The sequence below is a fragment of the Pipistrellus hanaki genome (assembly GCF_964339955.1).
Source record: "Pipistrellus hanaki genome assembly, chromosome: 14".
In the NCBI taxonomy this organism is placed as follows: Eukaryota; Metazoa; Chordata; class Mammalia; order Chiroptera; family Vespertilionidae; genus Pipistrellus; species Pipistrellus hanaki.
In genome coordinates this window covers 17068568-17091129 of record NC_140516.1, presented here as the reverse complement: position 1 = coordinate 17091129, position 22562 = coordinate 17068568, and the positions used below count along the sequence as shown (strand labels likewise).

At 46.5% G+C, this 22562-nt stretch overlaps 3 protein-coding genes across 6 annotated transcripts in view; 1 reads left to right on the top strand and 2 right to left on the bottom strand.

Moving 5' to 3' along the window:
- The window catches only part of LRRC20 (leucine rich repeat containing 20), a 60434-nt gene extending 60328 nt beyond the window's left edge, over window positions 1-106 (bottom strand). For 2 of the 4 annotated variants that reach the window (XR_014796779.1, XM_084903719.1), the window contains exon 1: window positions 2-95. Coding sequence is in view for 1 of the 4 variants with exons in the window: in XM_084903722.1 (XP_084759848.1) it covers window positions 2-38 (37 nt within the window). In the remaining 3 variants the exon portion in view is untranslated. Of the gene's footprint in view, window position 1 lies in introns of all 4 variants that reach the window. The other 2 variants (XR_014796778.1, XM_084903722.1) reach the window with 2 other exon arrangements.
- The window catches only part of SAR1A (secretion associated Ras related GTPase 1A), a 197743-nt gene that overhangs the window by 162997 nt on the left and 12184 nt on the right, over window positions 1-22562 (bottom strand). The gene's annotated exons all lie outside the window — the stretch shown is intronic.
- On the top strand, window positions 170-21968 carry EIF4EBP2 (eukaryotic translation initiation factor 4E binding protein 2). Its single transcript, XM_084903723.1, has 3 exons — window positions 170-620; window positions 14200-14385; window positions 15598-21968. Exons 1-3 carry the CDS (start codon window positions 476-478, stop codon window positions 15627-15629), a joined length of 363 nt encoding a protein of 120 aa, XP_084759849.1. The 5' UTR covers window positions 170-475; the 3' UTR covers window positions 15630-21968.

The window sequence follows — 22562 nt, the reverse complement described above, 5'->3', positions numbered from 1 at the left end:
CCTTCGCGGGGCTCACAGACACTTCGCGCAGGTCCCATCCCGCACACCCCCAGCCCCGAGGCTGCGGAGAGGTGGCCCCGGCCCGGCCCCGCCCCTTCGCCGCCGAGGCCACGCCCTCCCTAACCTCACTTCCGGAAGAGTCGCTTCCCCGATCTCCCTCTGGCTCCCGCCTTCACCCGCTTCCGGTCGTCGTCGCCGCTGCTGCCGCTGCTCCTGCTGCTGAGGCTGCTGGCGGAGGCCGGAGAACCGGGCGGCGGCGGCGGCGGCGGCTGAGAGGGCGGCGGCGGGAGCGGAGCGGGACGAGGGAACGAGAGGAAGGAAGCCTGAGAGGAGCGAGCGGAGCGCGCCCAGCCCCGCCTGCCCTTCCGCGCGCCCGGGCTGCCGGAGGAGCCCGAGCCCCCAGCCGCCGCCGCCGCCGCCGCCGCCGCCCGCCTGCGCTCCCGCCGCACAAAGCCGAGACCCCGCGCCCAGAGCCATGTCCTCGTCCGCCGGCAGCGGCCACCAGCCCAGCCAGAGCCGTGCCATCCCCACCCGCACCGTGCCCATCAGCGACGCCGCGCAGCTACCTCATGACTATTGCACCACGCCCGGGGGGACGCTCTTCTCCACCACGCCCGGAGGTGAGCGACCCCCGACCCCGGGCACCCTGCGGCCCACGGCTCCCCGAGCCTGCAGCCTCCGCCCTGTCTCCCCAAAAGCCTCCCGCCACGGTCCTTTAACTCAGGGCGTGTCCACGCCGGGCCGCTGGCGTGGGCCAACTCCTGGCCCGACCCAACCTGCCCGGCTCCACCAAAGCCCCGTGGGACCGCTTTACGGGAACCTGAACTTCGCGTTCTCTCGCGCTCGCAGCTCTATGGAGCGCGCGCCCACTCTGGAAACGTGGCCCTTCTTTGCAAAAAGAAAAGAAAAAAAAGCCCTTGTTCCCGCTTCGTGGCACTCGACCTAGTTTTCTCCCCCCATCCCCCTTCTCCGACTCCCTCCTCCTCGGTAAATTCGTTTGCACTTGGCCTTGCGCTCGTGCTTCTGCATTGCCTCTTCCTCTTGCGTGCCGTGCATTTGTGCACATTCATGCTCGATGTTGGAGCTGTCTCGCTAGGCCTTTTTAAAGAAAGGAAGTTGGGAAGAGGAATTCGCTCCCGGGACCCTGCGACGACTTGTTTGGCCGCTTTTAGAACGCCGGGAGCGGGCTGGAATGCGGCGTTTGGAAGCCTCGCCCAGCTTATCCTGCTTTGACAGCATTGTTTACTCTGCGCACCGAGGCCCCACGGGCGGGGGGAGCGACAGAGGGATGATAAAGTAATGCTCAAGTACTAGCCAAGGGAATGGAGGTGGGGGTGGTAGCGCGCTGGCAGCCGTAAGGGTTTTAAAAGGCAGCGACGGGCTTGGAGATAGGTTGAAGAGGCCATTGTGAAGGGGGCGCCCTGGTCGGTGGGGATGGCTTGATTTCGAGGAAGGAGCAGTGCAGAGGACGGTGCCTGGGCATTGCTCTTCAAAACACGACCGGGAGCTGTTTACAAGGAAGAGCACTGGGGTAGAGGTGAGAGGCCTCGAATGGGTCAGGGGAAAAGGGAGCTCAAAGGTTGTGTCCCCTGTCTGGGCTGTTCTCCAAAGGGAGGAGACTGGAAAGGGATCTTCAGGGACCTTCCCGAAGGGAATGGGGCTTCGTTTTTAACTTGGGAACTTTGCCTTCTTTTGGCGATGGGGCGCCTGGCCCCTAGAGGGTTGGTTGGTTGGTTGGGACTGTGCTGGCAGCCCCTGCCCTCTCCAGGATCGCTGGGCCGGTCCCGCAGGCGGGGCTCGCCCGTTGTGCTACACCCAAAGCCGCCCAGTGAGTGAGGCCTTGGCGATCCCTGAATTCGTTGCACAATAGAAGGGACCTTAGAGTAAGAGGACAGCCTTGCCAACAAGGGATAAAAATCTGGGAGAGAGTTCTGCGGAGGAATCCAGCCAGGCTCCAGGAGGAGGGGCGGCTCGGCTTGGAAGGCTTTACCATGACCCGGGCCAGAGAAGTTCATGGCGTGCAGAGCTGAGTTTAAGGAAGGTTTTAACTGCAAAACGGAGTTTCTTCAGTGAGGTGGCTTACTTCATTGGAGAAACCTCCCCACTCGCCTGGTCTATGCAAGGCCAGCCCCTGAACACGTCGAGACCTTGCTTTTTAACAGTGAAAGGTTTTTTGCAGAGCAGAATCTGTTCCAGAGAGTGTCATCTTAAACGTGAACTGACAGCTTTTTAAGGAATGGATAGTATTTTCTGAGGTGATGGAAAGGAGTTTGTAACTTAGAGAATTCTTTGTGGTCAGTAAATGCCTCTGCTTCCAGCCATTCCGAAGCTATGTCATGGTAATAATTGCAACTCAACTGTTATTTGTTTGGGGGGGAGGAATTAAACTTTTAGCTTTATAGCAGTGATTTTTCAGCTCTTTTCATCTCATGGCACTCATAACCGAATTACTAAAATCTACAGCATACCAAAAAAGTATTTTTTTGCAGATCTGACCAAAAAAATAGATGTAATTTTGATTCATGCACACTGGATGGCTATTGAGTTGGCTGTTGTCATTTTTTATTTGACAATCTAAGGGAAAAGAGGTCAGTGCCCCTGACTAGTCAGATAGGCATGTTTTTAAAATTCTTGTGGCACACCGGTTGAAAAATCGCTGATATGTAGTAATCATTATTCCCCTGAGGGAAGAGGCACAGAGGGTCACCCTTTTGGCCTATTTCAAAGAACCAAGCTACCATGCTTTTAAAATAAGGGCATGCGTGGTCTTTAGGCTTTGCTTTAAAGATAGAATCCAGTCTAGTAGTTTGGATTAGTTCCTAAAATGCTTGGGAAGTTTCTGCCAAGAACACTGATTGATTGACCCAGCACACTTTCTCAAATATCAGTGAACCTGCCTCCAGATAGTCTCCACACACACAGTTGTTTGTTTTCCAGATTTAAATACTTGTCATGTTAGCTCATCTATTATATTAAGCCTGTATTTATGGCAGAACACATCATGATCTTTGGATTTTTAACACCAAGACTTACATAATGTGTTTAGAATATATAGCCCTGTTGTGATTGGACTTAGTCACTATTTTATAGCAGTTAACGCAGTGCAGTTGAGATGTTTAATACTTATTGATTCAATTTCCCCTTTGGAAATTTTCAGCCCTCATGGTTTGTTCATTTCTCCTGTTACATTCTTCTGTCTCTCCCCCTAACTCCCCCCCTATCATTTTATTTCCCAGAACCAGGGTAAGACAGTTTGTTGTTTTTTTGCTCTCCTCCAGCACCTGAATTAATGTGGTTAGGAACCTTGGAAGTGAGTTTTGTGGGCCCTGTGCAGTGCTTTGCACAAAGGAGGACTACAGACAAAAGCAGGAAATGCAATCCTTGCTCTGAATGGTTTTAAAATATTTTTTAAAATCCTCATCCAAGGATATGTTTTCGTTGATTTTAGAGAGGGGAAGGGAAAGAGTGAGAGAGACAGGCAATGTTTTACATCGATCAGCAACCTCCCTTACGCCACCCCTGGGTGTGTCCTGACCTGAACGGAACCCGTGACCTTTCAGTGCACAAGACACTGCTCCAACCAACTGAGCCACACTGGTCAGGGCGGAATGGTCTCAAAAACCTTGGTGGGTATCGAGGATGGAAATGGTTTCTAGTTCCAGAACTAAATACTTGTGTAGAGTTAAGTGCTAACACATATTTCAGACTTGAAAACATTTAGAAAAATTAGAGTCAGTAGGGCTTGTCCTGGAAATCTGTTTACTGGGAAGGAAGGGGATTAGCATTTCCTGTCTCAGGCTTGGAGACATACACATGTCAGAGCATTCCAGGATAACAGTGGATGTGTTGAATGCCCTACGTGATCAGACTGGGCAGGGACTTTCACAACATAGTGAACCTAACTATCTCCATCTCTTCCCCTCTTGAGTTCTTGATTCACTGGGGCTCAGAGGATATAGCCCACCCTTAGGAAGGTTTCTCCGAGTTGCCTTGCTTCGGTTTGAGCAATGAGAAGTGGGTGAAAACACACTTGCTGTAATCTCTTAGATTTCTCATGTTGCTTTTTCATTATTAGGGAAGAGAAAAATTTTTGTTGAATAAATTAAAAACAAGAAAAAATGTCCTTGGATTTTATTTTATTTTGGTTCTCTGAGAAGCCACTTCTAGCCTCAATGGAAGGTAAAGTTATTAGTTGGCTTCACTCTCACAACGCTGGTTTGCTGAGAGAAACGGAGGTCCTGAGAAATTAAGTAACTTGTTAGTGAGTGCCATACTGCTAATTAATGGCAGTGGGTAGCCTCAAATTTAGTGCCCTATCCCTATCCCAGTTTTCTCCTCCTACTATCATAAGATGCTTATTTTGCTGAAAAAGGAAGTTTTCAGACATTTAAAGAGACTTTTCTACCCCTGGAATGCTAGCTAATGCGATTTTTTTTCTGCTGCCTTATTCCTTTTGTAAATTCTGAACTGTCTCCTTCAGGGAGCCTTGTGCTCTGGGGAATGAGCAGGAATATAGATACCTCTTTTAGCCTTTCTTTCTGTCTTTCCCCCCCCCCCCTGCATAACAGCCTCATCAGCTGTGGAAAAATATGCTGTTGCCATAACAAGAGCACCAGAGGGGAACTAACTATGATGGCCTGAAATTTTGTTCATGCCTTTACTCTTTCTCTGCCAGAGTTGTTAGTGGTTCACTGGGCCAGAATTACCTGAAGGCTGTCGGAAGGGTCAGTAAGCCAAGGAGAAGGCAGAAGGAAGGGGAAAGAATCTGTTCAGATGGTTAATAAAATAAGCGTACTTTGGGGGAGTCCTGAGTTTTAATCTGGTCTCAGTAGAGGTGAATAGAGCTCAATGTGTAGATATGGGGAAGGAAGGGCAGTTTCTGACTGTTGTCAAATTTCTAATTCAGTGACCTTGGGCTGAGTTTATTCTAGGCCAAAAACTTCTGAACAGACAAACGTACTCTTTGGCTCTCTAGCTTTCGTTAATCAACGAAAGGGCTTTCATTATTATATGCATGGAAAACATAATGAGAGGTGTCAATCATTTTGCCTTGTATTCAAGGAAGATGGCATTTACTTACCTCAGAGTAACCCAGTTTAACATGTGTTGCCACTCCATGGGAGAGTCAGCTTTAGTCTCATATTCATCAGCAGCCAAAGGATATATTAAAGAAGATGTACTTTATTTGTTTTATGTTGGGTGCAGTTTTGCTGATGAGAAACTGAATTCTGAGCCTGGAGAAGGCAGTAAGCGAGTCCTCATCCCGAAGGTACGCAGCAGTGCTTTAAGCCAGGTGTGTTCTGGCAAGAGAAGTCAGGGCTCCTACACGTTGGTGTTGCAGCATGCAGGACAGACCTGTGCAAGGTGGACGTGTCTAATGGGAAGGATGAAGAGGGACGAATCTGTAAGCTAGCTCTCCCTTAGCAAAGACTTTGAGGACTGGAGTCTCAGGGACAATTTTATAGTAGGGGTCTTGTATGGTTTTCAGACACTGTAGGCTTAATTCCTGCTAAAGGTTTGCATATCAGACAGGGTAAAGTTAACGTGGGGAAAGCTAGTTCTGCTGATTGGAGAGGAAGGGAGTCCCGAGCAGGAGAATAGTTTCTTGGTGAGTGGCAGAACCTTTTCAAGACTTCGGAAGAACAAATTAATATTTAAAAGACTTGCGTTGCTCCATTTTTACTAGGACAGAAGTCAGTTGAGACTTTCAGTCATTCAACTTAATTGAATAGGTGAAGCCTAGGCTACCATTTTCAATCCCCCCCCCCCCCCCCAAATATTTTTATTGCGTTCAGATAGGAATGGAGCAGGAGAGAGAAATAGAAGCAACAATAATGAAGGAGAATCATTGATCAACTGTCTCCCACTGGGGTTCAAGCCTGCAACCCAGGCATGTGCCCTGACCGGGAATCGAACCTAGCAGCCTTCAGTCCCCAGGCCAGTGCTCTATCCACTGAGCCAAACTGGCTAGGGCACCATTTTCAATTTTTAAAAAAATATGGTTTTGTTGATTTTGCAGAGAAAGGGAGAGATAGAGAGAGAAACATCAATGATGAGAGATAATCAACATTTGGCTGCCTCCAGCACAACTCCTATCTGGGGATTGAGCCTGCAACCCATGCATGTGCCCTGACAGGAATCGAACCTGTGACCCCCCTGGTTCATAGGTTGATGTTCAAACACTGAGCCACACTGGCCAGGCCCGTTTTTTTTTATTTTTAATAAGAAGTGCCTAAAGCAAGTGAACTCGGGAGGAAAGCAAATTGTTGGAGTGAAAGCAAGATTTGAATCTGAGTACTTTCTCCATACCAATAGCAGTGATCCTTCAGTAATTATTAGTATTACAGACAGGCTGAGCCACAACATCTGTGAAATCTAGTCCAAAGAATGGATCCAGATCGCAGTTGGATCCCAACCAGCATTTCCTGCAGTTAGGGCCTGGCATTTTCTGTAGAGAAAATTTATTTCAAGATGAATGTTCAAGCCTAAACAGGAATGGACATATTTGATATACTTTCTTTTGACCCAGATTTTCTGATTATCAAGGCTAGATAGATTTAAAATCAGATTACATTTAAAATTAATTTGTGTTCATACACCGTTTTGGACCTGGTATTAGCTTAAAAGATCACTTGTTTCCATTCATTTTTTGCAGCCAAGACTCAAGAGAACCATACTTGCTTAGAGGACCTCACTTACTGATGTTGATTTCCAAACTCCTGTGTCACTGTGGTCTCCACAAATACTTTTAACTTCTCTGGATATTAGTTTCCTCACCTGTAAAATAACAGGCTTCCTGCCTGCAGATGCTCTCTCAGGCCTCTTTTAACACTGGACCTTCTGCATAGGAGCAGAGTCTTCATCCACTTCCCTTTCAGCCTAGTGTGTGTTCTGTGATGGCAGTGTCCTAAGAGATTGGGCAGGGAGCCATCCTTTAACCCTAATATCTTCGAAATCTTTGCTCCTGGACGTTACGGAGACTTGGAGTTAAAAGACGGGATTGGCTTTAACAGAAACCGTGGATGTTTTCCGTTTGCCCCAATGATTGTGGTCATACACTGAGTTATCAGATCCCGAGTCTCCCATTGTTCCTTTTGCTGATATGAAAATTGTCCCTTTCTTGGTTTTAATAGCAATTTTACTAGGAATTTCGTGGTTGCGCGCACTGAACATGGACTGGCCACCGTCAGCCTCCCTGGGGATCCTGAGTTAGGCAGCTTTTCGTTTCCTCCGCTTTCTCTGGCATAGAGCTTTTACTACCGTAGTAAGAGCCTTTCCTCCAGAGCCTCCATGGAGAACAGATGTTTAAAACTGAAGTTGGTTCAGGAATGTGCTTTAATCAGTCAAACACAGGCTCTTAGCACCCTCCCAAGCTGAAGGAATAAAAAGCAGAGAAAACAGCTTTCTTTATAACTCCTTTCTGTATTTTCACTTCTTATTTTCCCTTATTAGGGGTTGGGGGAGGCTGAATTCCTTCCGTTGGAAGCACTTTGCTGCTTGCTCATCTTTATTTCTGATCTCTTGGTGGGCATGAGGCATAGATGGAGAAGAGAACTGTTGAGAATTCCTAATGGAATACTAAAATGGCTTGACGCGTGCTTTGTTTCTTTTTAATTCCTTTTCTAGTTTGGAAGGATACCTTCCTTCCTCATGGCCTTTGCTGCCTTAGCAGTGCCAGTCTGTTGTATGTATGTTTATAGTATATTTATAAGTACTTTGGGGTCACCTTTATTTTTTTGTTTTTTGTTTTCCTTTAATTCCTTGTAGGGTTTGTTGTTGTTGTTGTTTACGCTATCTCTTGATCTTAAATTTGTTTGTGGGGCAGAGGAGTAGGATTTAAACAGTGGAAATTTATTCTCACATATTTGGAAGCTAGAAGTCTGGAATAAGTTTATTTTTTATAGTGTTGAAATATACATAACAAAATTTACCATTTTAACCATTTTTAAGTGTACAATTCCATGGCATTGAGTATATTCACATTGTTTTGCAATAACCACCACCATACATCTCCAGGACTTTTTCATCTTCCCAAATGGGAGCTTCATACCCATTAAATAATATTACCCACTCACTCTCAGCCCGTGGCAACCACCGTTCTGTTACCTGTTTCTATGAATTTGACTCCTCTTTGTAACTTCCATAATAGTCATTTAATAATTGTCCTGTTGTGACTGACTTGTTTGAGTTAGCATAATGTCTTCAAAATTCATGCTTTTTACCCTTTTATTTTTCTTTTATGTTTATTTTTTATACCTATGAAAGTAAGATTTGAAAAGGATAGTATTATTAGACTAATAACATAAAGCAGCATCATGCCCCATCTCCTCTAATCTCCATTTTCTCTCCCCAGGGAAACCATTTTAAACTGTTAGCTGTTTATTCTAGTGTTTACTCTGGATTTCTGAATAACAGGATTTAATGCTATGTCTCAGTTTTTGTTTTTTGTTTTTTTTTTTGCTGTTGCTGTTAATTCCTTACTTTGGAAGAGGAGGATAAACCCTTCTCCCAATATATATACTTCTACCTCCTGACTTTCTAATTTAAATTTCAACCCATTTTGGTTAACTTAATAGTTATTTAAGTAAATATTAAACACAGTTGATTTCTAATCTAATCGTATTCCATCTTCTATGCTACCCCAGATGTCCTCATTTTTTTAAATGGCAGTGTGCAGGCCGGAGGATGTACATCATGACAGATCTATAGCTTCCCCAGTTTTCATTCTAGTGGGCATCTGACCCAGTTCTGGCCCAATGAGATGTAGGGGGAAATTGGCCAGGGTTTTCTGGGAAAGATTTTCCTCTCCAATGGAGACAGTCCCCTGAGGAAGAGGCCCCATGTGACTCCACACTCTCCCTTCTGGCCTGGGACACTTGGTATATGAGGGTGTAAGGTCCATCTCAGCCTTCTTGGAGGGTTTCGTGGCCATCTCATTTAAGCAATGCAATTTGGGCAACTTATATTTCTGTTCTCAGCTCTCTGTTTGCATGAGTGTGTGCTTAATTCTGATTCTGGAAGCAGTTTTATTTTATTTTATTTTATTTTTTTATTTTTTATTTTTTTTAAATCAATCTTTATTGTTCATATTATTACAAAGGTTCCTCATTTCTTCCCCCTCCACCAGGTTCCCACCCCAACCTCTGCCCCCTCCCCATCCCCCATTGTCCTCATCCATAGGTGCACAGTTTATGTTCAGTCTCTTCCTCCCTCCCTTTCCCCGATAGTAAATCCCTTTTCAGATAGTAAATCTGTTACTTAGCATTTTCTCATAACAATAATACCTCCACATGCCCAATGATACACTTCACACAAAAGACATTTCCAAATAGGTCAACCAGCCTCATCCAGGCCCCACCCAAGGCACTCACAGATCAACACCCCAGCACTATACTAACTCAACACATCCAGATCTAAGCCTTCATCACTTGATTCAGCAGACCCTCAAGTTCCCGCAAAAGTTTCCAGCCATGTCTGAGAGGCAGCCTTGGGCAGGTACAGGCGAGGAGCGAGCTGTTTCGGGCCTGGCTGCTCCGGGCCTGGCCTCTGTTGCTCTGATTCGTTCCACAACCAGCTGCTCCGGGTCTGGTCACTGCCGCTCCCGACCTAGTTGCTCTGGACTTGGCTGTTGCTGCTACAGGCCTGGCCGCACCCGACCCGGCTGCTCTGGGACCGGTTGCTCCGGTCCCGGCCGCTCCGGGCCTGGCCGCTCCCAGCCTGACAGCCGCTGCTCCGGGCCTGGCTGCTCCCAGCCTGGCAGCCATTGCTCCTGGCCTGGCCGCACCAGACCCCGCTGCTCCGGGCCTGGCCGCTCCCAGCCTGGCAGCCGCTGCTCCGGGCCTGGCCGCACCAGACCCGGCTGCTCCGGGCCTGGCCGCTCCCAGCCTGGCAGCCGCTGCTCCTGGCCTGGCCGCACCAGACCCGGCTGCTCCGGGCCTGGCCGCTCCCAGCCTGGCAGCCGCTGCTCCTGGCCTGGCCGCACAAGACCCGGCTGCTCCGGGCCTGGCCGCTCCCAGCCTGGCAGTCGCTGCTCCGGGCCTGGCCGCACCAGACCCGGCTGCTCCGGGCCTGGCCGCTCCCAGCCTGGCAGCTGCTGCTCCGGGTCTGGCCGCACAAGACCCGGCTGCTCCGGGCCTGGCCGCTCCCAGCCTGGCAGTCGCTGCTCCGGGCCTGGCCGCTCCCAGCCTGGCAGCTGTTGCTCTGGGCCTGGCCGCTCCCAGCCTGGCAGCCGCTGCTCCGGGCCTGGCCACACCAGACCCAGCTACTCCGGGCCTGGCCGCTCCCAGCCTGGCAGCCGCTGCTCCTGGCCTGGCCGCACCAGACCCGGCTGCTCCGGGCCTGGCCGCTCCCAGCCTGGCAGCCGCTGCTCCTGGCCTGGCCGCACAAGACCCGGCTGCTCCGGGCCTGGCCGCTCCCAGCCTGGCAGTCGCTGCTCCGGGCCTGGCCGCACCAGACCCGGCTGCTCCGGGCCTGGCCGCTCCCAGCCTGGCAGCTGTTGCTCTGGGCCTGGCCGCTCCCAGCCTGGCAGCTGCTGCTCCGGGCCTGGCCGCTCCCAGCCTGGCAGCCGCTGCTCCTGGCCTGGCCGCACCAGACCCGGCTGCTCCGGGCCTGGCCGCTCCCAGCCTGGCAGCTGCTGCTCCGGGCCTGGCCGCTCCCAGCCTGGCAGCCGCTGCTCCGGGCCTGGCCACACCAGACCCAGCTACTCCGGGCCTGGCCGCTCCCAGCCTGGCCGCCGCTGCTCCGGGCCTGGCCGCACCCGACCCGGCTGCTCCGAGCCTGGCCGCTCATCTGGAAGCAGTTTTAGTTAAACAGGATTTATGATGAGAACACTCTGAAAGTAGAGTTAACTGCTGCCTTGTCAGTTAGCCATGTTACAGTGGACATTCTCTAGGTGGTTTTATTTCAAGTTACACAGTTTCTTAGGTACATAGCTTAATGCTTGGATTATCACTTAAACTAAGCCACTTGACCTTGGAAGAGGCCCTTAGACTGGAATGACCTTGTTTCTGTATTAACCATCTTGGGCCTCATTCATTGGCCTTTTTGTCCTGTGCCATTTGAAAATGCACTAGTTTTTAGATCAATAGGTAGAGAAGGGTTGTTTGTTTTTTTTTTACTCTCCATCAAAGGGACTTTGTGTTACTGTCGTGTTTGCTTGTAATGTCAGCATTAAGAACATGGTGGCTCAAGATACTAGATTTATCCTAATATCTGGTCACCAAGGGATAAAGAAAATTTATAAATTTTCCTAAATGCTAACCTTAGATCTAAAAGTTTCTGTTTGTTCTGAAATCCAGACATGAAAACTAAAGTATTACATGCACATTTTATTTTATTTTAAATGCTAGAGCACCAGTGCACCCTCTTGCAATCCGCGACCCCTCAGGGGATATGGGACTGCTGGTTTCGGCCTGGTCCTTGCAGGCCAGGCTGAGGGACCCAGGCCTCTAGTATGCATATAAGATCTTTGGTTAATCTCGTCCCACCCAGCCTCCTCTCCCCTTCCTTCTGAGATTCATCAGTCTGTTCCATGTTTCTATGCCTGTGCATTGAGTATTGGCCCCCTGGTGGTCAGTGCGCATCATAGCTACCAGTCAAACAATTGCTTGTTGTGAGCTTGATCCCCAATGTAGGGCATGCAGAGGGTATATATATGTATATATGTATATACATATATACATATATACATTTTTTAATTGATTTTAGAGAGGAAGGGAGAGTGAGAGATAGAAACATCAAAGATGAGAGAGAATCATTGATTGGCTACCCACTGCATGCCCTACATTGGGGATCAAGCTCACAACCCAAGCATGTGCCCTGACCAGGAATGGAACTATGACCTCCTGGTTCATAGGTCAGTGTTAAACCACAGCCATGCCAGCCGGGCAGCCAGGCAATACATGCACATTTAAAAAACAAAATAGAAAAAAGAAAAATCGAACTGAAAAGTACATAAAATGCAAAGTAAAATGTCAGTAGACAATTGCTTTTAATAGTTTCTGTTTATAGTGCTTTTATTGATTACCACTGTTGCTGTATACCACAATTTCTTGATTTCTTAACATTAGATAATACCATTGACTCTCAATGAAAGATGAGGTACCTAGGACACTTTCGTTACTTTCTACCTCACTTCTCCTCCCCTCTCAGTTTGCCACATTCTTTGTCCACGCAAAACTTGTACATGAATGTTTGTAGGAGCATTATTCAGAATGAAAGCAACTCAGATATCCATCAACTGATTAAATGATAAAATGATATATACCTAAAATAGAATGTTATTTAGCAATAAAAAATAAAGTACTGATAAATGCTAAGCATGGATGAACTGTGATAATATTATGCAAGTGGAAGAGGCAGTCATAAAGAGACCACATAAGATTCCATTGATATGAAATGTTCAGAACAGGCAAATCTATAGAGACAGAAAACAGTTCCTACGACTGGAAGAGGTTGGAAGAAAATGGGAAGGGACTGCTAAATATGTGTGGGTTTTCTTTTGAGGATGATGACAATGTTCGAAAATTGATTGTGGTGATGGTTGCACAATTCTGCGGATGTACTAAAACTTTGAGTGAATTAATTATATGTGACATATATTGACAAAGTTGTAAAAAAATAAATCTTATCACCGATGCAGTCATAAAAGTTCTTAAAAGTTTCTCTTATACCTCACATATATAGGTAGAATCTCTATTTCTTATTTCCTAGTTGATTCAATTATAGTTTTTAATATATATGTTGTTGCTAATGTGTAATTTAGAAATAGAAAGCTTATTTTTATCCTGTGCTCTTTTCTAACATCTCATCTCCAGTTTCTATGCTTGGTGTATTGCAGAAGTGAGAGTAATCTTGTTCTGACTTGCAAATTTAATGTTGGTAAGAACATTTCAAAGTGAAACCTCACGGCTCTGAAACTTAGTAGTGACAAAAAAAAGTGGGATGACACAACAGATATGCAAAGTCCTTCCCTTTGTTCATTGGGAAGCTATTAGGCCCCCTCTCTGCCTATTTGCTCTTATTTTACACCAGAGGCCTGGTGCACAAAATTTGTGCAATGAGGGTGTGGATTTGTGTGTGTTCCTCAGCCCAGCCTGCACCCTCTCCAATCTGGGACTCCTCGAGGGATATACCTGTCACAATCCAGGACTCTTGGCTCCTAACCGCTTGCCTGCTTGCCTGCCTGATTGCCCCTAATCACTTCTGCCTGCCAGCCTGATCACCCCCCAACCGCTCCCCTGCAGCCTGATCAATGCCTAACTGCCCTCCCCTGCCAGCCCAATTGCCCCTAACTGCCCTTCCCTTTCCACCTTACCCATTCAACAGACTTCACTCAAGGTCACCACATCTTTCCTCCTGAGCTTGCTGTAGTCTTAGAATCAGCAGCAGAGCTCAGGCATCTACTACATTAGGTCATCATTGGGCACTTGTAAATGGACAGCAGCAGGTTTTCTTAACTGTTTATCAGGTAAAGTGCACTCTGGAACTATTATAAAATATTCTGGTAGCACTCACTGGTAAGCAGACTGGTTTGTCGGTTTTAGCTTCTGTACTGTAATTCTTTCTGGAAAAAATGTCTGTCTCAGTGCCTTCAACTTAAGGGTGGCCATCTGTTGGTTATTTTTTCACAAACTTTATAACTTTATTTAAAACTTTTTTGAAGAGCTACGTGATGATTAGGCCAGATATAAATAAATCATGGCCCTGGCATAAGGAATTCACAGTCTTGAGAGGCACAAATAGATTAAACAAGAGTCCTGGAATAGGTCATGTGTGTTGAATAAGATGGGAAAGAATATCTTTTTTTTTTTTTTTTTAAATAAAAAAAGGGCACTGGCTGGGTAGCTCAGTTGGTTATAGCATCGTCCTGAAATGCCAAAGTTGCGAGTTCAATCTGCAGTTAGGGCACAAACAAGAAGCAACCAGTGAAATGAATGCATGAATAAATGGACCAGTAACATTGAAGTAAGCTTTGTAAATGAAAGTGATGCTGGAACTGAAACTTGAAGGATAAATAGGGCATTTCCCCAGTTGGAAAGATAGCAGAGAGACCTAGGAAGTTCGAGCTAACCCTTTTTGCTTGAATTGTAAAATCTTTAAGGGTTAGCATTAGATGGGGTTTTAAATAAATTCTTGGGTAGTATTATATGTTGATAACCCCTTGACTTGTTTCAAACTCTGTCCAACGATGTTTTCCAGGAACCCGAATCATTTATGATCGAAAGTTTCTGTTGGATCGTCGAAATTCTCCCATGGCTCAGACCCCACCCTGTCATCTGCCCAATATCCCAGGAGTCACCAGCCCTGGCACCTTAATCGAAGACTCCAAAGTAGAAGTAAACAATTTGAACAACCTGAACAATCATGACAGAAAGCACGCAGTTGGTAAGAGAATTGCTAGTATTGGGGTTCAAGAGGGCGACCCTAGAAATCTGAATATCAACTCTGGGTTGGAAAATATTGATGCTTCAATTATAACCAATGGCCAATTAATTATATGTCTCTTAAGTTCTCCTTCCCCACTACCCTCACCAAAGTTAATTGAAATGTTATAGAAACCCTAAGTTTCAAATAATCATCAAATTCCATCTAGTGGATGCAGAGAGGAGAAAAGATCAGGGAACTTGGGCTTCCTGCGACTAGGGAAAACACAAAAAAACAAAACTGTTTAGCTATTTGTGTACCATAAGTGTCGGACCTTTTTTAGTTTAATTCAAAATATTGATATTGTGGCAGTTAACTGGTTAATAACCCCCATTTTTAGATGCAAGCAGTGGACCTTTTTTAGTTAAATTCAAAATATTGTGACAGTTAACTGGTTAATAACCCCCATTTCTAGCTTGTGGGGGGAAGCAATATGTTTTTCCTCCCTGTTTTCTAGGACTGCCTATAATTAAATAAACAGCCCCTACACACACACGTAATGAGTCCTTACTGTCTCTGGAAGCAGAAGAGGGAGGTGGAAACGGCCAGCTCTTTTCGTCCACCTGCGGTTGCACTCCATGACCCACATACATAAGCCAGCATTCTGCCCCCTCAAATTCCAAATGAGTTATTTTTTTAAAAAATATATATATTTTATTGATTTTTTTACAGAGAGGAAGGGAGAGGGATAGAGAGCTAAAAACGTCGATGAGAGAGAAACATCGACCAGCTGCCTCTTGGGGATGTGCCCACAACCAATGTACATGCCCTTGACCGGAATCGAACCTGGGACTTTTCACTCCACAGACCGACGCTCTACCACTGAGCCAAACCTGTTTCGGCCCAAATGAGTTTTTAAAGGACAAAGTCTCTATTCGAAGCGGGGCCAAAGTTCAAAACTTCCAGAAGAGTGTGTTGATGTGATAGATGGCAAGAAGCACCCCAGGGATTCCTGTCTGGTCAACCTGTGGATACAGGGACACTGGGAAGGTTTTCATTCCATCCTTTTTGCAAATGCTCCTTAGATTAGGAAGAGCAGAACAGTTGTTTTAAGGCAGCAGAGAATGGGACAGTTTGAATTAATTTTTTACCCTTGTGCAGAGGGAATGACAATGAAAGCTGTTTTGCTTTTCCTTTTTGTGTAAGACTTTTCACCTTTTTCATTCTAACCAGGGGACGATGCTCAGTTTGAGATGGACATCTAACTGTCCTGCAAGGATCAGAAGAACAGCAGCAACGCTGATACCTGTGTGTATCCCCGATTCGGCCAATAGGATCAACAATGAAAACACAGAAGCAGTACCAGCAGTCCCCATTGCAGCGCCCCCCCTCTTCCTCTGGGTGCCAAATGATGCGAAGATGAGCTTCATCTGACTATTTCCTCTTCCTGTTTCCTGTCCCCCTTCCCACTTAGATTAGATTGAAGGCCCATGGCATATTTCTGTAGAACTAAGCAGCCCACAAAGGAAAACAGTTGCATTCTGGCTTCCTTAAGTCATTTTTGTATTGAGATACACCCCCCCCCCCCCCTCCAATTAAAAAAAAAAATATCCCAAATCAGATATCAACCTACCAACAATTGCCGGCTTCCAGGAACGTCTGGGGAAGTATTTGGTGGGTTCAGCGTTGTTCTTGTTCTTATCTTGTGTCTCCTCCCTGTCTTCCACCCATGGTTCAGTGCTACCAGAGTCTGGTTTCGGGTCTTCAAAACCAGAGGGAAATAAACAAGAAAAGAGCTGTTTTCTCTCTTGTCCCTGAAGGTGTTTGTCCCTGGGGCCAGCACAGGTTGTACAGCTCTGGTAGCACTACCTGTGACACTGTTCTGAGGTCTGCTTCCCCTCCATCCTCTGGGAGGAATGCCTTCTGTCTTTGGTATAATAGTTTATCTTTCCATTCCTGTACTTAGCACGTGTGTGCAAACATTTTTAAATTCTACGTGAGAGGGGGCGTCAGTAACCAGCTGTTCTTTCCTCCTCTTCTGTTCCTCCCTGCTTGCATCATGTTGCTGCAGTCCTATTGTTCTCTGAGCATCCCAATGACTTCAGAGATGGAGCACTTGGAACAAGGCCTGATCGTAGTACTTAAGCATGATTTTGGAAGAGCCTAGGCCCATTTGTGTAAACTAGTCTCAGTTGTCATTGTTTTTTAATCCAATGAACATTGTAATATTACTGCAGACTGCAGTTTTTTTATGTTTTTAGTTTAAAGATGACTTCCAGAATGCCCTTCGAAAAACTCAATGCTTTTCCTTTGTGGACCTGCTTTATTTGGCTGCTGAGATAGATAAGCATGGGCTTCAAAATGTGTTCCCGTTTTCTTTCCCTTTGTACTCTGAATCCCCCCCCCCCCCCTTTCCTTTTTCTCTGCCAGGCCATGTTTCAAATATACATCAAAGATACCTCAAGTGTGGGTATCTGATAATATCTGTCACTCAACTGAGGAGTGACCTTTTATTTTTTAAGATAACTACAGACCTATTTTTAGATATGTTTTCAGTAAATTCTGAACAGCAACTTTTTAATCACATCTTCCAGTGTTAGGAAGGTGAGAAATGTCTGTAGGCGAGTCTGCTGTTCCATGTCACCATCCTTTGTCTCCTGCAGTCCCTTCTGAGCTCTTTCCTTTCTCCTCCTAGTTTTGGGTGTGCATGCTTGGCGTTTGTAGTGGGTGGGTGGTAAAGCTGGACCATTCTGCCTTGTGGGTTGTTCATAAAAGCCTCCTTCTTTTCCCTTACCCTTTGCTCTGTCATTCCCCCTGCTCCCTAGCCACCCCCCCCTGACTATTGACTGGCACAGTGATCCCAGGAGAGTGACTCAGTCCCTCTTAGAAAGACTAATGCCTCTGTCCCCTCACAGAAAGACAAGTCGCTTCTGATGTCCTGGGAATTTCTGGTTGGGTTTGCTGCCCTGAATCATCTATTGAGATCACAGCCCAGGGTGAGAGGAACAGGCCAGTTGGCTAAGAAAGAAAGCTGTTTGTTTTTCTTTTGAACTATGAAAAGCCCCTGTGTGCAAATACATCGTAGACAAAAGAGGGAGGATGTCTGAGGAACTTCGTTCTGTTTTCTGCTATAAAATGTGAATAGTTCAAAAAGTGAAACCTTTTTGTGATGGTTGATGTCTCTCAGGAATAAGCTGGACCTCCAAAATTTTGGAGATGCGTTCAGTCTCAGAAAACTGGTCATCAGAGAAGTATTGTTTGCTTGTTTACTGTATCCCTGTTCTGATTTTAATTAAACTCCAGATTTCGCTTTACATTCTCTTGGAAAATCACAAGTTACACTGTAATTTGCTTAAGAAGCTTTGTCCCTGGAGCATGATTCTTTAGGTGTGAAGCTTTCCATTCTTCATACCCTGGCCTTGGCGTCTTGTGGAATCCGACTCCAACTACAGCTGGCCGGCCTGTCAGCGAGCAGAGGAGTGTCCCCTTCCTGATCTTTATTGTTGCCCGGAAACCCCAGCTGTCTCTCCGAGCAGTGGGGATGGAATTAAGACATGCCAGCTTGAGTAGTATCAAGATAGGATTTTCCCCTTTATCTGGCAACGTGGGGGAGCTCTGCTCATGGCCCCCTAATCAGAAGCCATGTTTCAGGTATTCCTGGGAGTATCTGCTCTATAGTACAACCGCGGCCCAGTCCCTTAGCCGCCTCTGCAAGGACTTCCTCACTGCGTGGTGAGCTTCTTTCCTGGAGTCCACCGCCACTAGAAGTACTCCGACTTCACTCATTGATATTTTAAAGATGATTTGACAAGGCAGCAGATAAAATTCCAACAGATGATGCCTTTGTGCTAAGCCTCGGAATCGTTTTCAGGGCAAGCCAGAATCCAATAGGCGGTTTACTTCTGGATGTTTGAAAGGAAACCCAGAGATAAATCCCTGAATGAACTATCCTGACTTTTCCTTGGGGAGGGAACACCCTTAGGGTACCATTTGAGTGAAACGGTTCTTAAAATCTTAGTGATCGTATGTATTTTTCTTTTAAGAGAAAGCCGTCTTCTGTATTTCTGAAGACAGTCTTATCTTAATGACAGATGACCTTTCTCCTGATTCCTGCGGGAGACGTGCATCCTCGTGGCTCTCCGTTCTTTTATAGAGTGGTTTCTTTAGCTCGCCACTTCCTCATTCTGTTTAAGTACTTAACCGCCTTCTCAGGAGCACAGACTAGAGAAACTGGCTCCTGGGTATTAGGCTTCCAAGCCAGGCGTTCTGTCCTTCCATTTCTCTGATCTGTTGCTGTGTAACTCCCCCCAAACCCGAAATCTTAAAAAAGCAAACATCTGTCAGTTTTTATAGGTTAGGAATTTGGAAACAGCTCAGCATCATGGATCTGGCACCAGGGTTCTTAGAAAGTTGCAGTTCAAGATGTTGGCAGGATCTGCAGTCATCTGGGGCTGGAGAATCTACTCCTGAGCTCGCTCGCTCTCTGTGGTGGTTGGCAGGGTGCCACATGTGAGTCTCTGTGTAGAATTTTGTGAGCATCCACACACCATGGCGGCTGGCTTCCCCGAGTGAGTGATTGGGGGGAAGAGGGGACCGGGAGGAATTTGCAGTGCCTTTTATGACCGTCTGAAAGCACACACCTTCACTTTTTCTGTTCCTTAGAAACAAGCCACTAAGCCCAGCCTGCACTCCAGGGGAGAATTAGACCCCTCCCTACTGTACAGAGCAGTATCAAAGAATTTGTGGGTATATCTTTAAATCACCTCACCCCTAACAGGATGAAACTAGGCCAAGGGGCGTGGGGTTAGGTTTGAACTAGATGATATATTGAGAGATGTTGCTACTGAAAACAGTTTTCTGAGATGTGTTATCACCAAACTGGAATAGAAGACAGACTATTTCCTGAAAGCTACCTGCTAGTTTTGAGAGAGGCGGCAGGAAATGGTAGCTCCCAGGAGAGCATAATCCGTATACACTTGCCTGGCTAACTGACAAAGGGAATTAACTGGGCCTGTGTAGCTGATCCACTAACGCTGACAATCAGAGTTAGGGTTTCTAGCAAAGAGAGCAGATTCGAAGTAATTGTTGGAGTGCTGAGCTGAAGAACAGTAATGTAAGAACTCGTCTTGTATGGATTTACACGCTGCCTCTTGCCAGCATTTTCTTACCTGTAGCCCGGCTTGCTTTAGAGGTCAGATTCAGGGTGAAATAGGTGATGGCATCTGAACCAGGCCCGTCTGGTCTCCAGCGGCAGGGCTGACACACCTGGGTCGTGTCACCCAAGGAGCTCCTTGTCAAAGTAGGGAACATCTGGGAATTAGAAATGTCGGTGCTTGGTTGTCCTTTAGCTCAGTATTACAGGTTAACTTGTGTGCCCACTTAGTCCTGGGCCTCTTGACGGAAGTGTTTTTTTAAAGAGAACCAGTCTTGTCTCCACTCTTGTGACTAACTTGGGTGAGGTTTGTCAGTTCAGCGCATTCTTAGTGTCTGCTATGTGTTTGTGGCACTCATGCCTGACCAAGGTTTTAGAGGTTTCAGACATCTCGAAGATGCATATTCTCATACGGATATGCACTCTGCCTCTTAGCAACATTTTCTTATCTGCAGCCCTGCTTGCTTCAGTGTAGACTTGAAGAAAAGCGTTGCTACTGAGACAGCTATAAGAAACAGCTATTTCTTCCCAAAGTAAGGAACTCGTCTTTAACGCGCCTTCAAATTAATTATGCTTTTCCTTCTGATTTTAAGGTGGAGTCAACCTAGACGGTGTTTTATTTACCCGCTCTTTGTGACTCTCAGAACTTACCTTCCCAGTTCAAACATTTCCGTTAGAATACAGCCCGCTAGATTTGAGTGGGTTTCATCCCCAGAGTCCATCATTCGCCAGGATGTATTGAGCATATGCTTTGAATTAGGGCCCCTGGTGCAAGGATCTCATCATCTTGGCAGTAATATCCCAGAAACTGAATCTTTTTCTATTCTCGGTCTTGGCTCCTCGATGGGATATCAAGCATCTCAGCTGCTGAGCCAGGGCCCTCAGCCCTTTGTATATCTCTTTAAAGCAGAAGCCCAATGCCTTTATTTGGGTCAGAATTTTCCCTTCTTGGCATGTCTCTGGACTACATGCATATCGGCAGCTATTGATAAATCTGCGAAACCCAATCACTCACCTGTGACCTCTGGGAGGGAGCAGTGTGTGTTTTAAAAAGGCATTGTTTCTTTGGGAGGGCAGTTTCTGTCTGGACTAGAAGGGGGTGCAGTTATCACACATACTCCCCCCACCCCAAAGTTCTTTACCTTTCAGCTTTTGATAAAAGATGAAAACAGATTTGGAGGCAATTCTATAGGATGCTTATACCCCAGGGGCGTTTCCTGTTCTAGTAATCATTTTCCGGTTGAGTATTGGCGTTTCCTTTGAGGCAAGCTCATAACATTTTTTTACTGAAGGCTAAGGATGATTGGTACATCCCTATTTTTTCAAACAATCATTCATGTCACTTTTCTTAGCTTCTGGAACGTGCATTTGTTTTGTGCTGGTTCTGGAAGTTGATAGCTTTTGGGAAAGCTTAGATTTAGGAGGACTTTCAATGTCTTGTTCACATGGTCTGTGGTTTCTCTTTGCCTAACCTCTGCCTGAAGCCCCGGCAGACCATACTGTAGATGCTGATGGAAAATATTATGAAGATAAAAATACATTTTGGGGAGTATTTAAACTCTTAACTCTGCCACCTTTCTATGAGTGGGAGGCCGGCTGAGAGATGCTGCAATGCTTGATAATCATTTAGCCATGCTGAAATTTGCAAAGGGAACTCTTGTTGGTGCTTAAAACCAGAATTCCTGGACACTTCAAACTTGGAGAATTCCATGAATCTAGCACAGAATAGCCATACTTGCTCATTGCCATACCTTTCTCTCCATCTTAATCTTAAGAAAAAAGAAAAGAAAAAAAAAGGCAAAGCCCCAGCCAAGGGTAATTTTTACTTGAAACCAGGAGAGGGGGAGGAACACTGGAGAGCTAAGGGGCACGTTGTCCGCGTGAGCCATCCTGCTCCTGCTGCGAGTCCAAATCACTGAGGACTGTGAGCCAGTGCCTTTCCTTCACCTGCAGACGGAGCCCGTCTCCCTCCGCCTCGGTGAGGAGACCCTGTGCTGCCCAGGGTAAACCTTAGAGAGGGTGGCTTAGAGCCCGGTGGACACTCCGTATTCGGTGTCCATTCCAAGCATCCTTAACGTATTTTAGACATTAAAAGACGCCCTGTCCTGTCTTAGCGACACGAGTGGCCCAATTCCATCCATTCTGAATGGAAAAGTAGAGACTGCCCGTTCTTCCTTTGATCTTCCCTTCATCCGCCTTGATGTGGCTGACCCTGACCCCTCATCCATTTCACTGTCATGGATGGATAGCAGAGGGCACCATGTAGTCCTGAGGCAGTCCTGTGTGATTCTGTGATCAGTTGTTTTGGGTTTGGGTTTTTGGGGGGTTTTGTTTTTTTTTTGTCTGTCCTTTCACACCAGCAGGGTGTTTGGAAATTAGTGGGGGGAAAAATAAAAAAATTCTCACCAATGGTTGCTGTTACAGTTAAGTCAATAAAGATCTTGGATATCAACTTGGTGTTCTATTTAATTTTTTAAATTTTCAGGTGAAATCCTGTTGGTTTCACATCCTGGGAGTCTTGGCTGATGAGGGAGATGGGCAGTGGCAGTTGGCCATGTCACGTGTCCGTTTTTCTCCCAAGTAGGGGCCGCTGACTGTCTATCTGGCCCTGTCTGCAAGGCGGTGATGGGTCCCTTCCTGCAGCGCTTGGAGGCGAAGGGATACGTGCTGGGGCCGGATGTACAAGGAAACTAGGTGCCAACCTTGAGGAAGCCCAAACAGCTCTGCTCAAGAGGGCTGCCTCTGCCTCAGCACGTGTTAGGAATCCATCATATCTGATGTCTTAAAATAGACCAGGCTGTGCTGCATAGCATTGGATTCCTTGCTATTATTAATCCAGTGAGGCTCACACATTAGTATTGAGAACAAGTATCCTCTCATGCTTCAGATGCAGTCAAGTCCGCAGGATAAAATGACTTGAGGTGTGTTCCCGTCAGAACAGCCTAGATCAGCTGGTGGTCCGTGAGGCCCGAAAGGTTAGAGGGTTCGCTCAGGCTGTGGAGCCAGAGGCCAGATTCCAGCTCTGCTGCATAGTAGCCGCATTCCT

Excerpts from the sequence above, each read along its gene's own strand:
- EIF4EBP2 (XM_084903723.1), top strand. The coding sequence starts at position 476 with ATGTCCTCGTCCGCCGGCAGCGGCCACCAGCCCAGCCAGAGCCGTGCC. Across the intron at positions 621-14,199 it reads CTTCTCCACCACGCCCGGAG|GAACCCGAATCATTTATGAT; the intron begins GTGAGCGACCCC and ends GATGTTTTCCAG. Across the intron at positions 14,386-15,597 it reads TGACAGAAAGCACGCAGTTG|GGGACGATGCTCAGTTTGAG; the intron begins GTAAGAGAATTG and ends CATTCTAACCAG.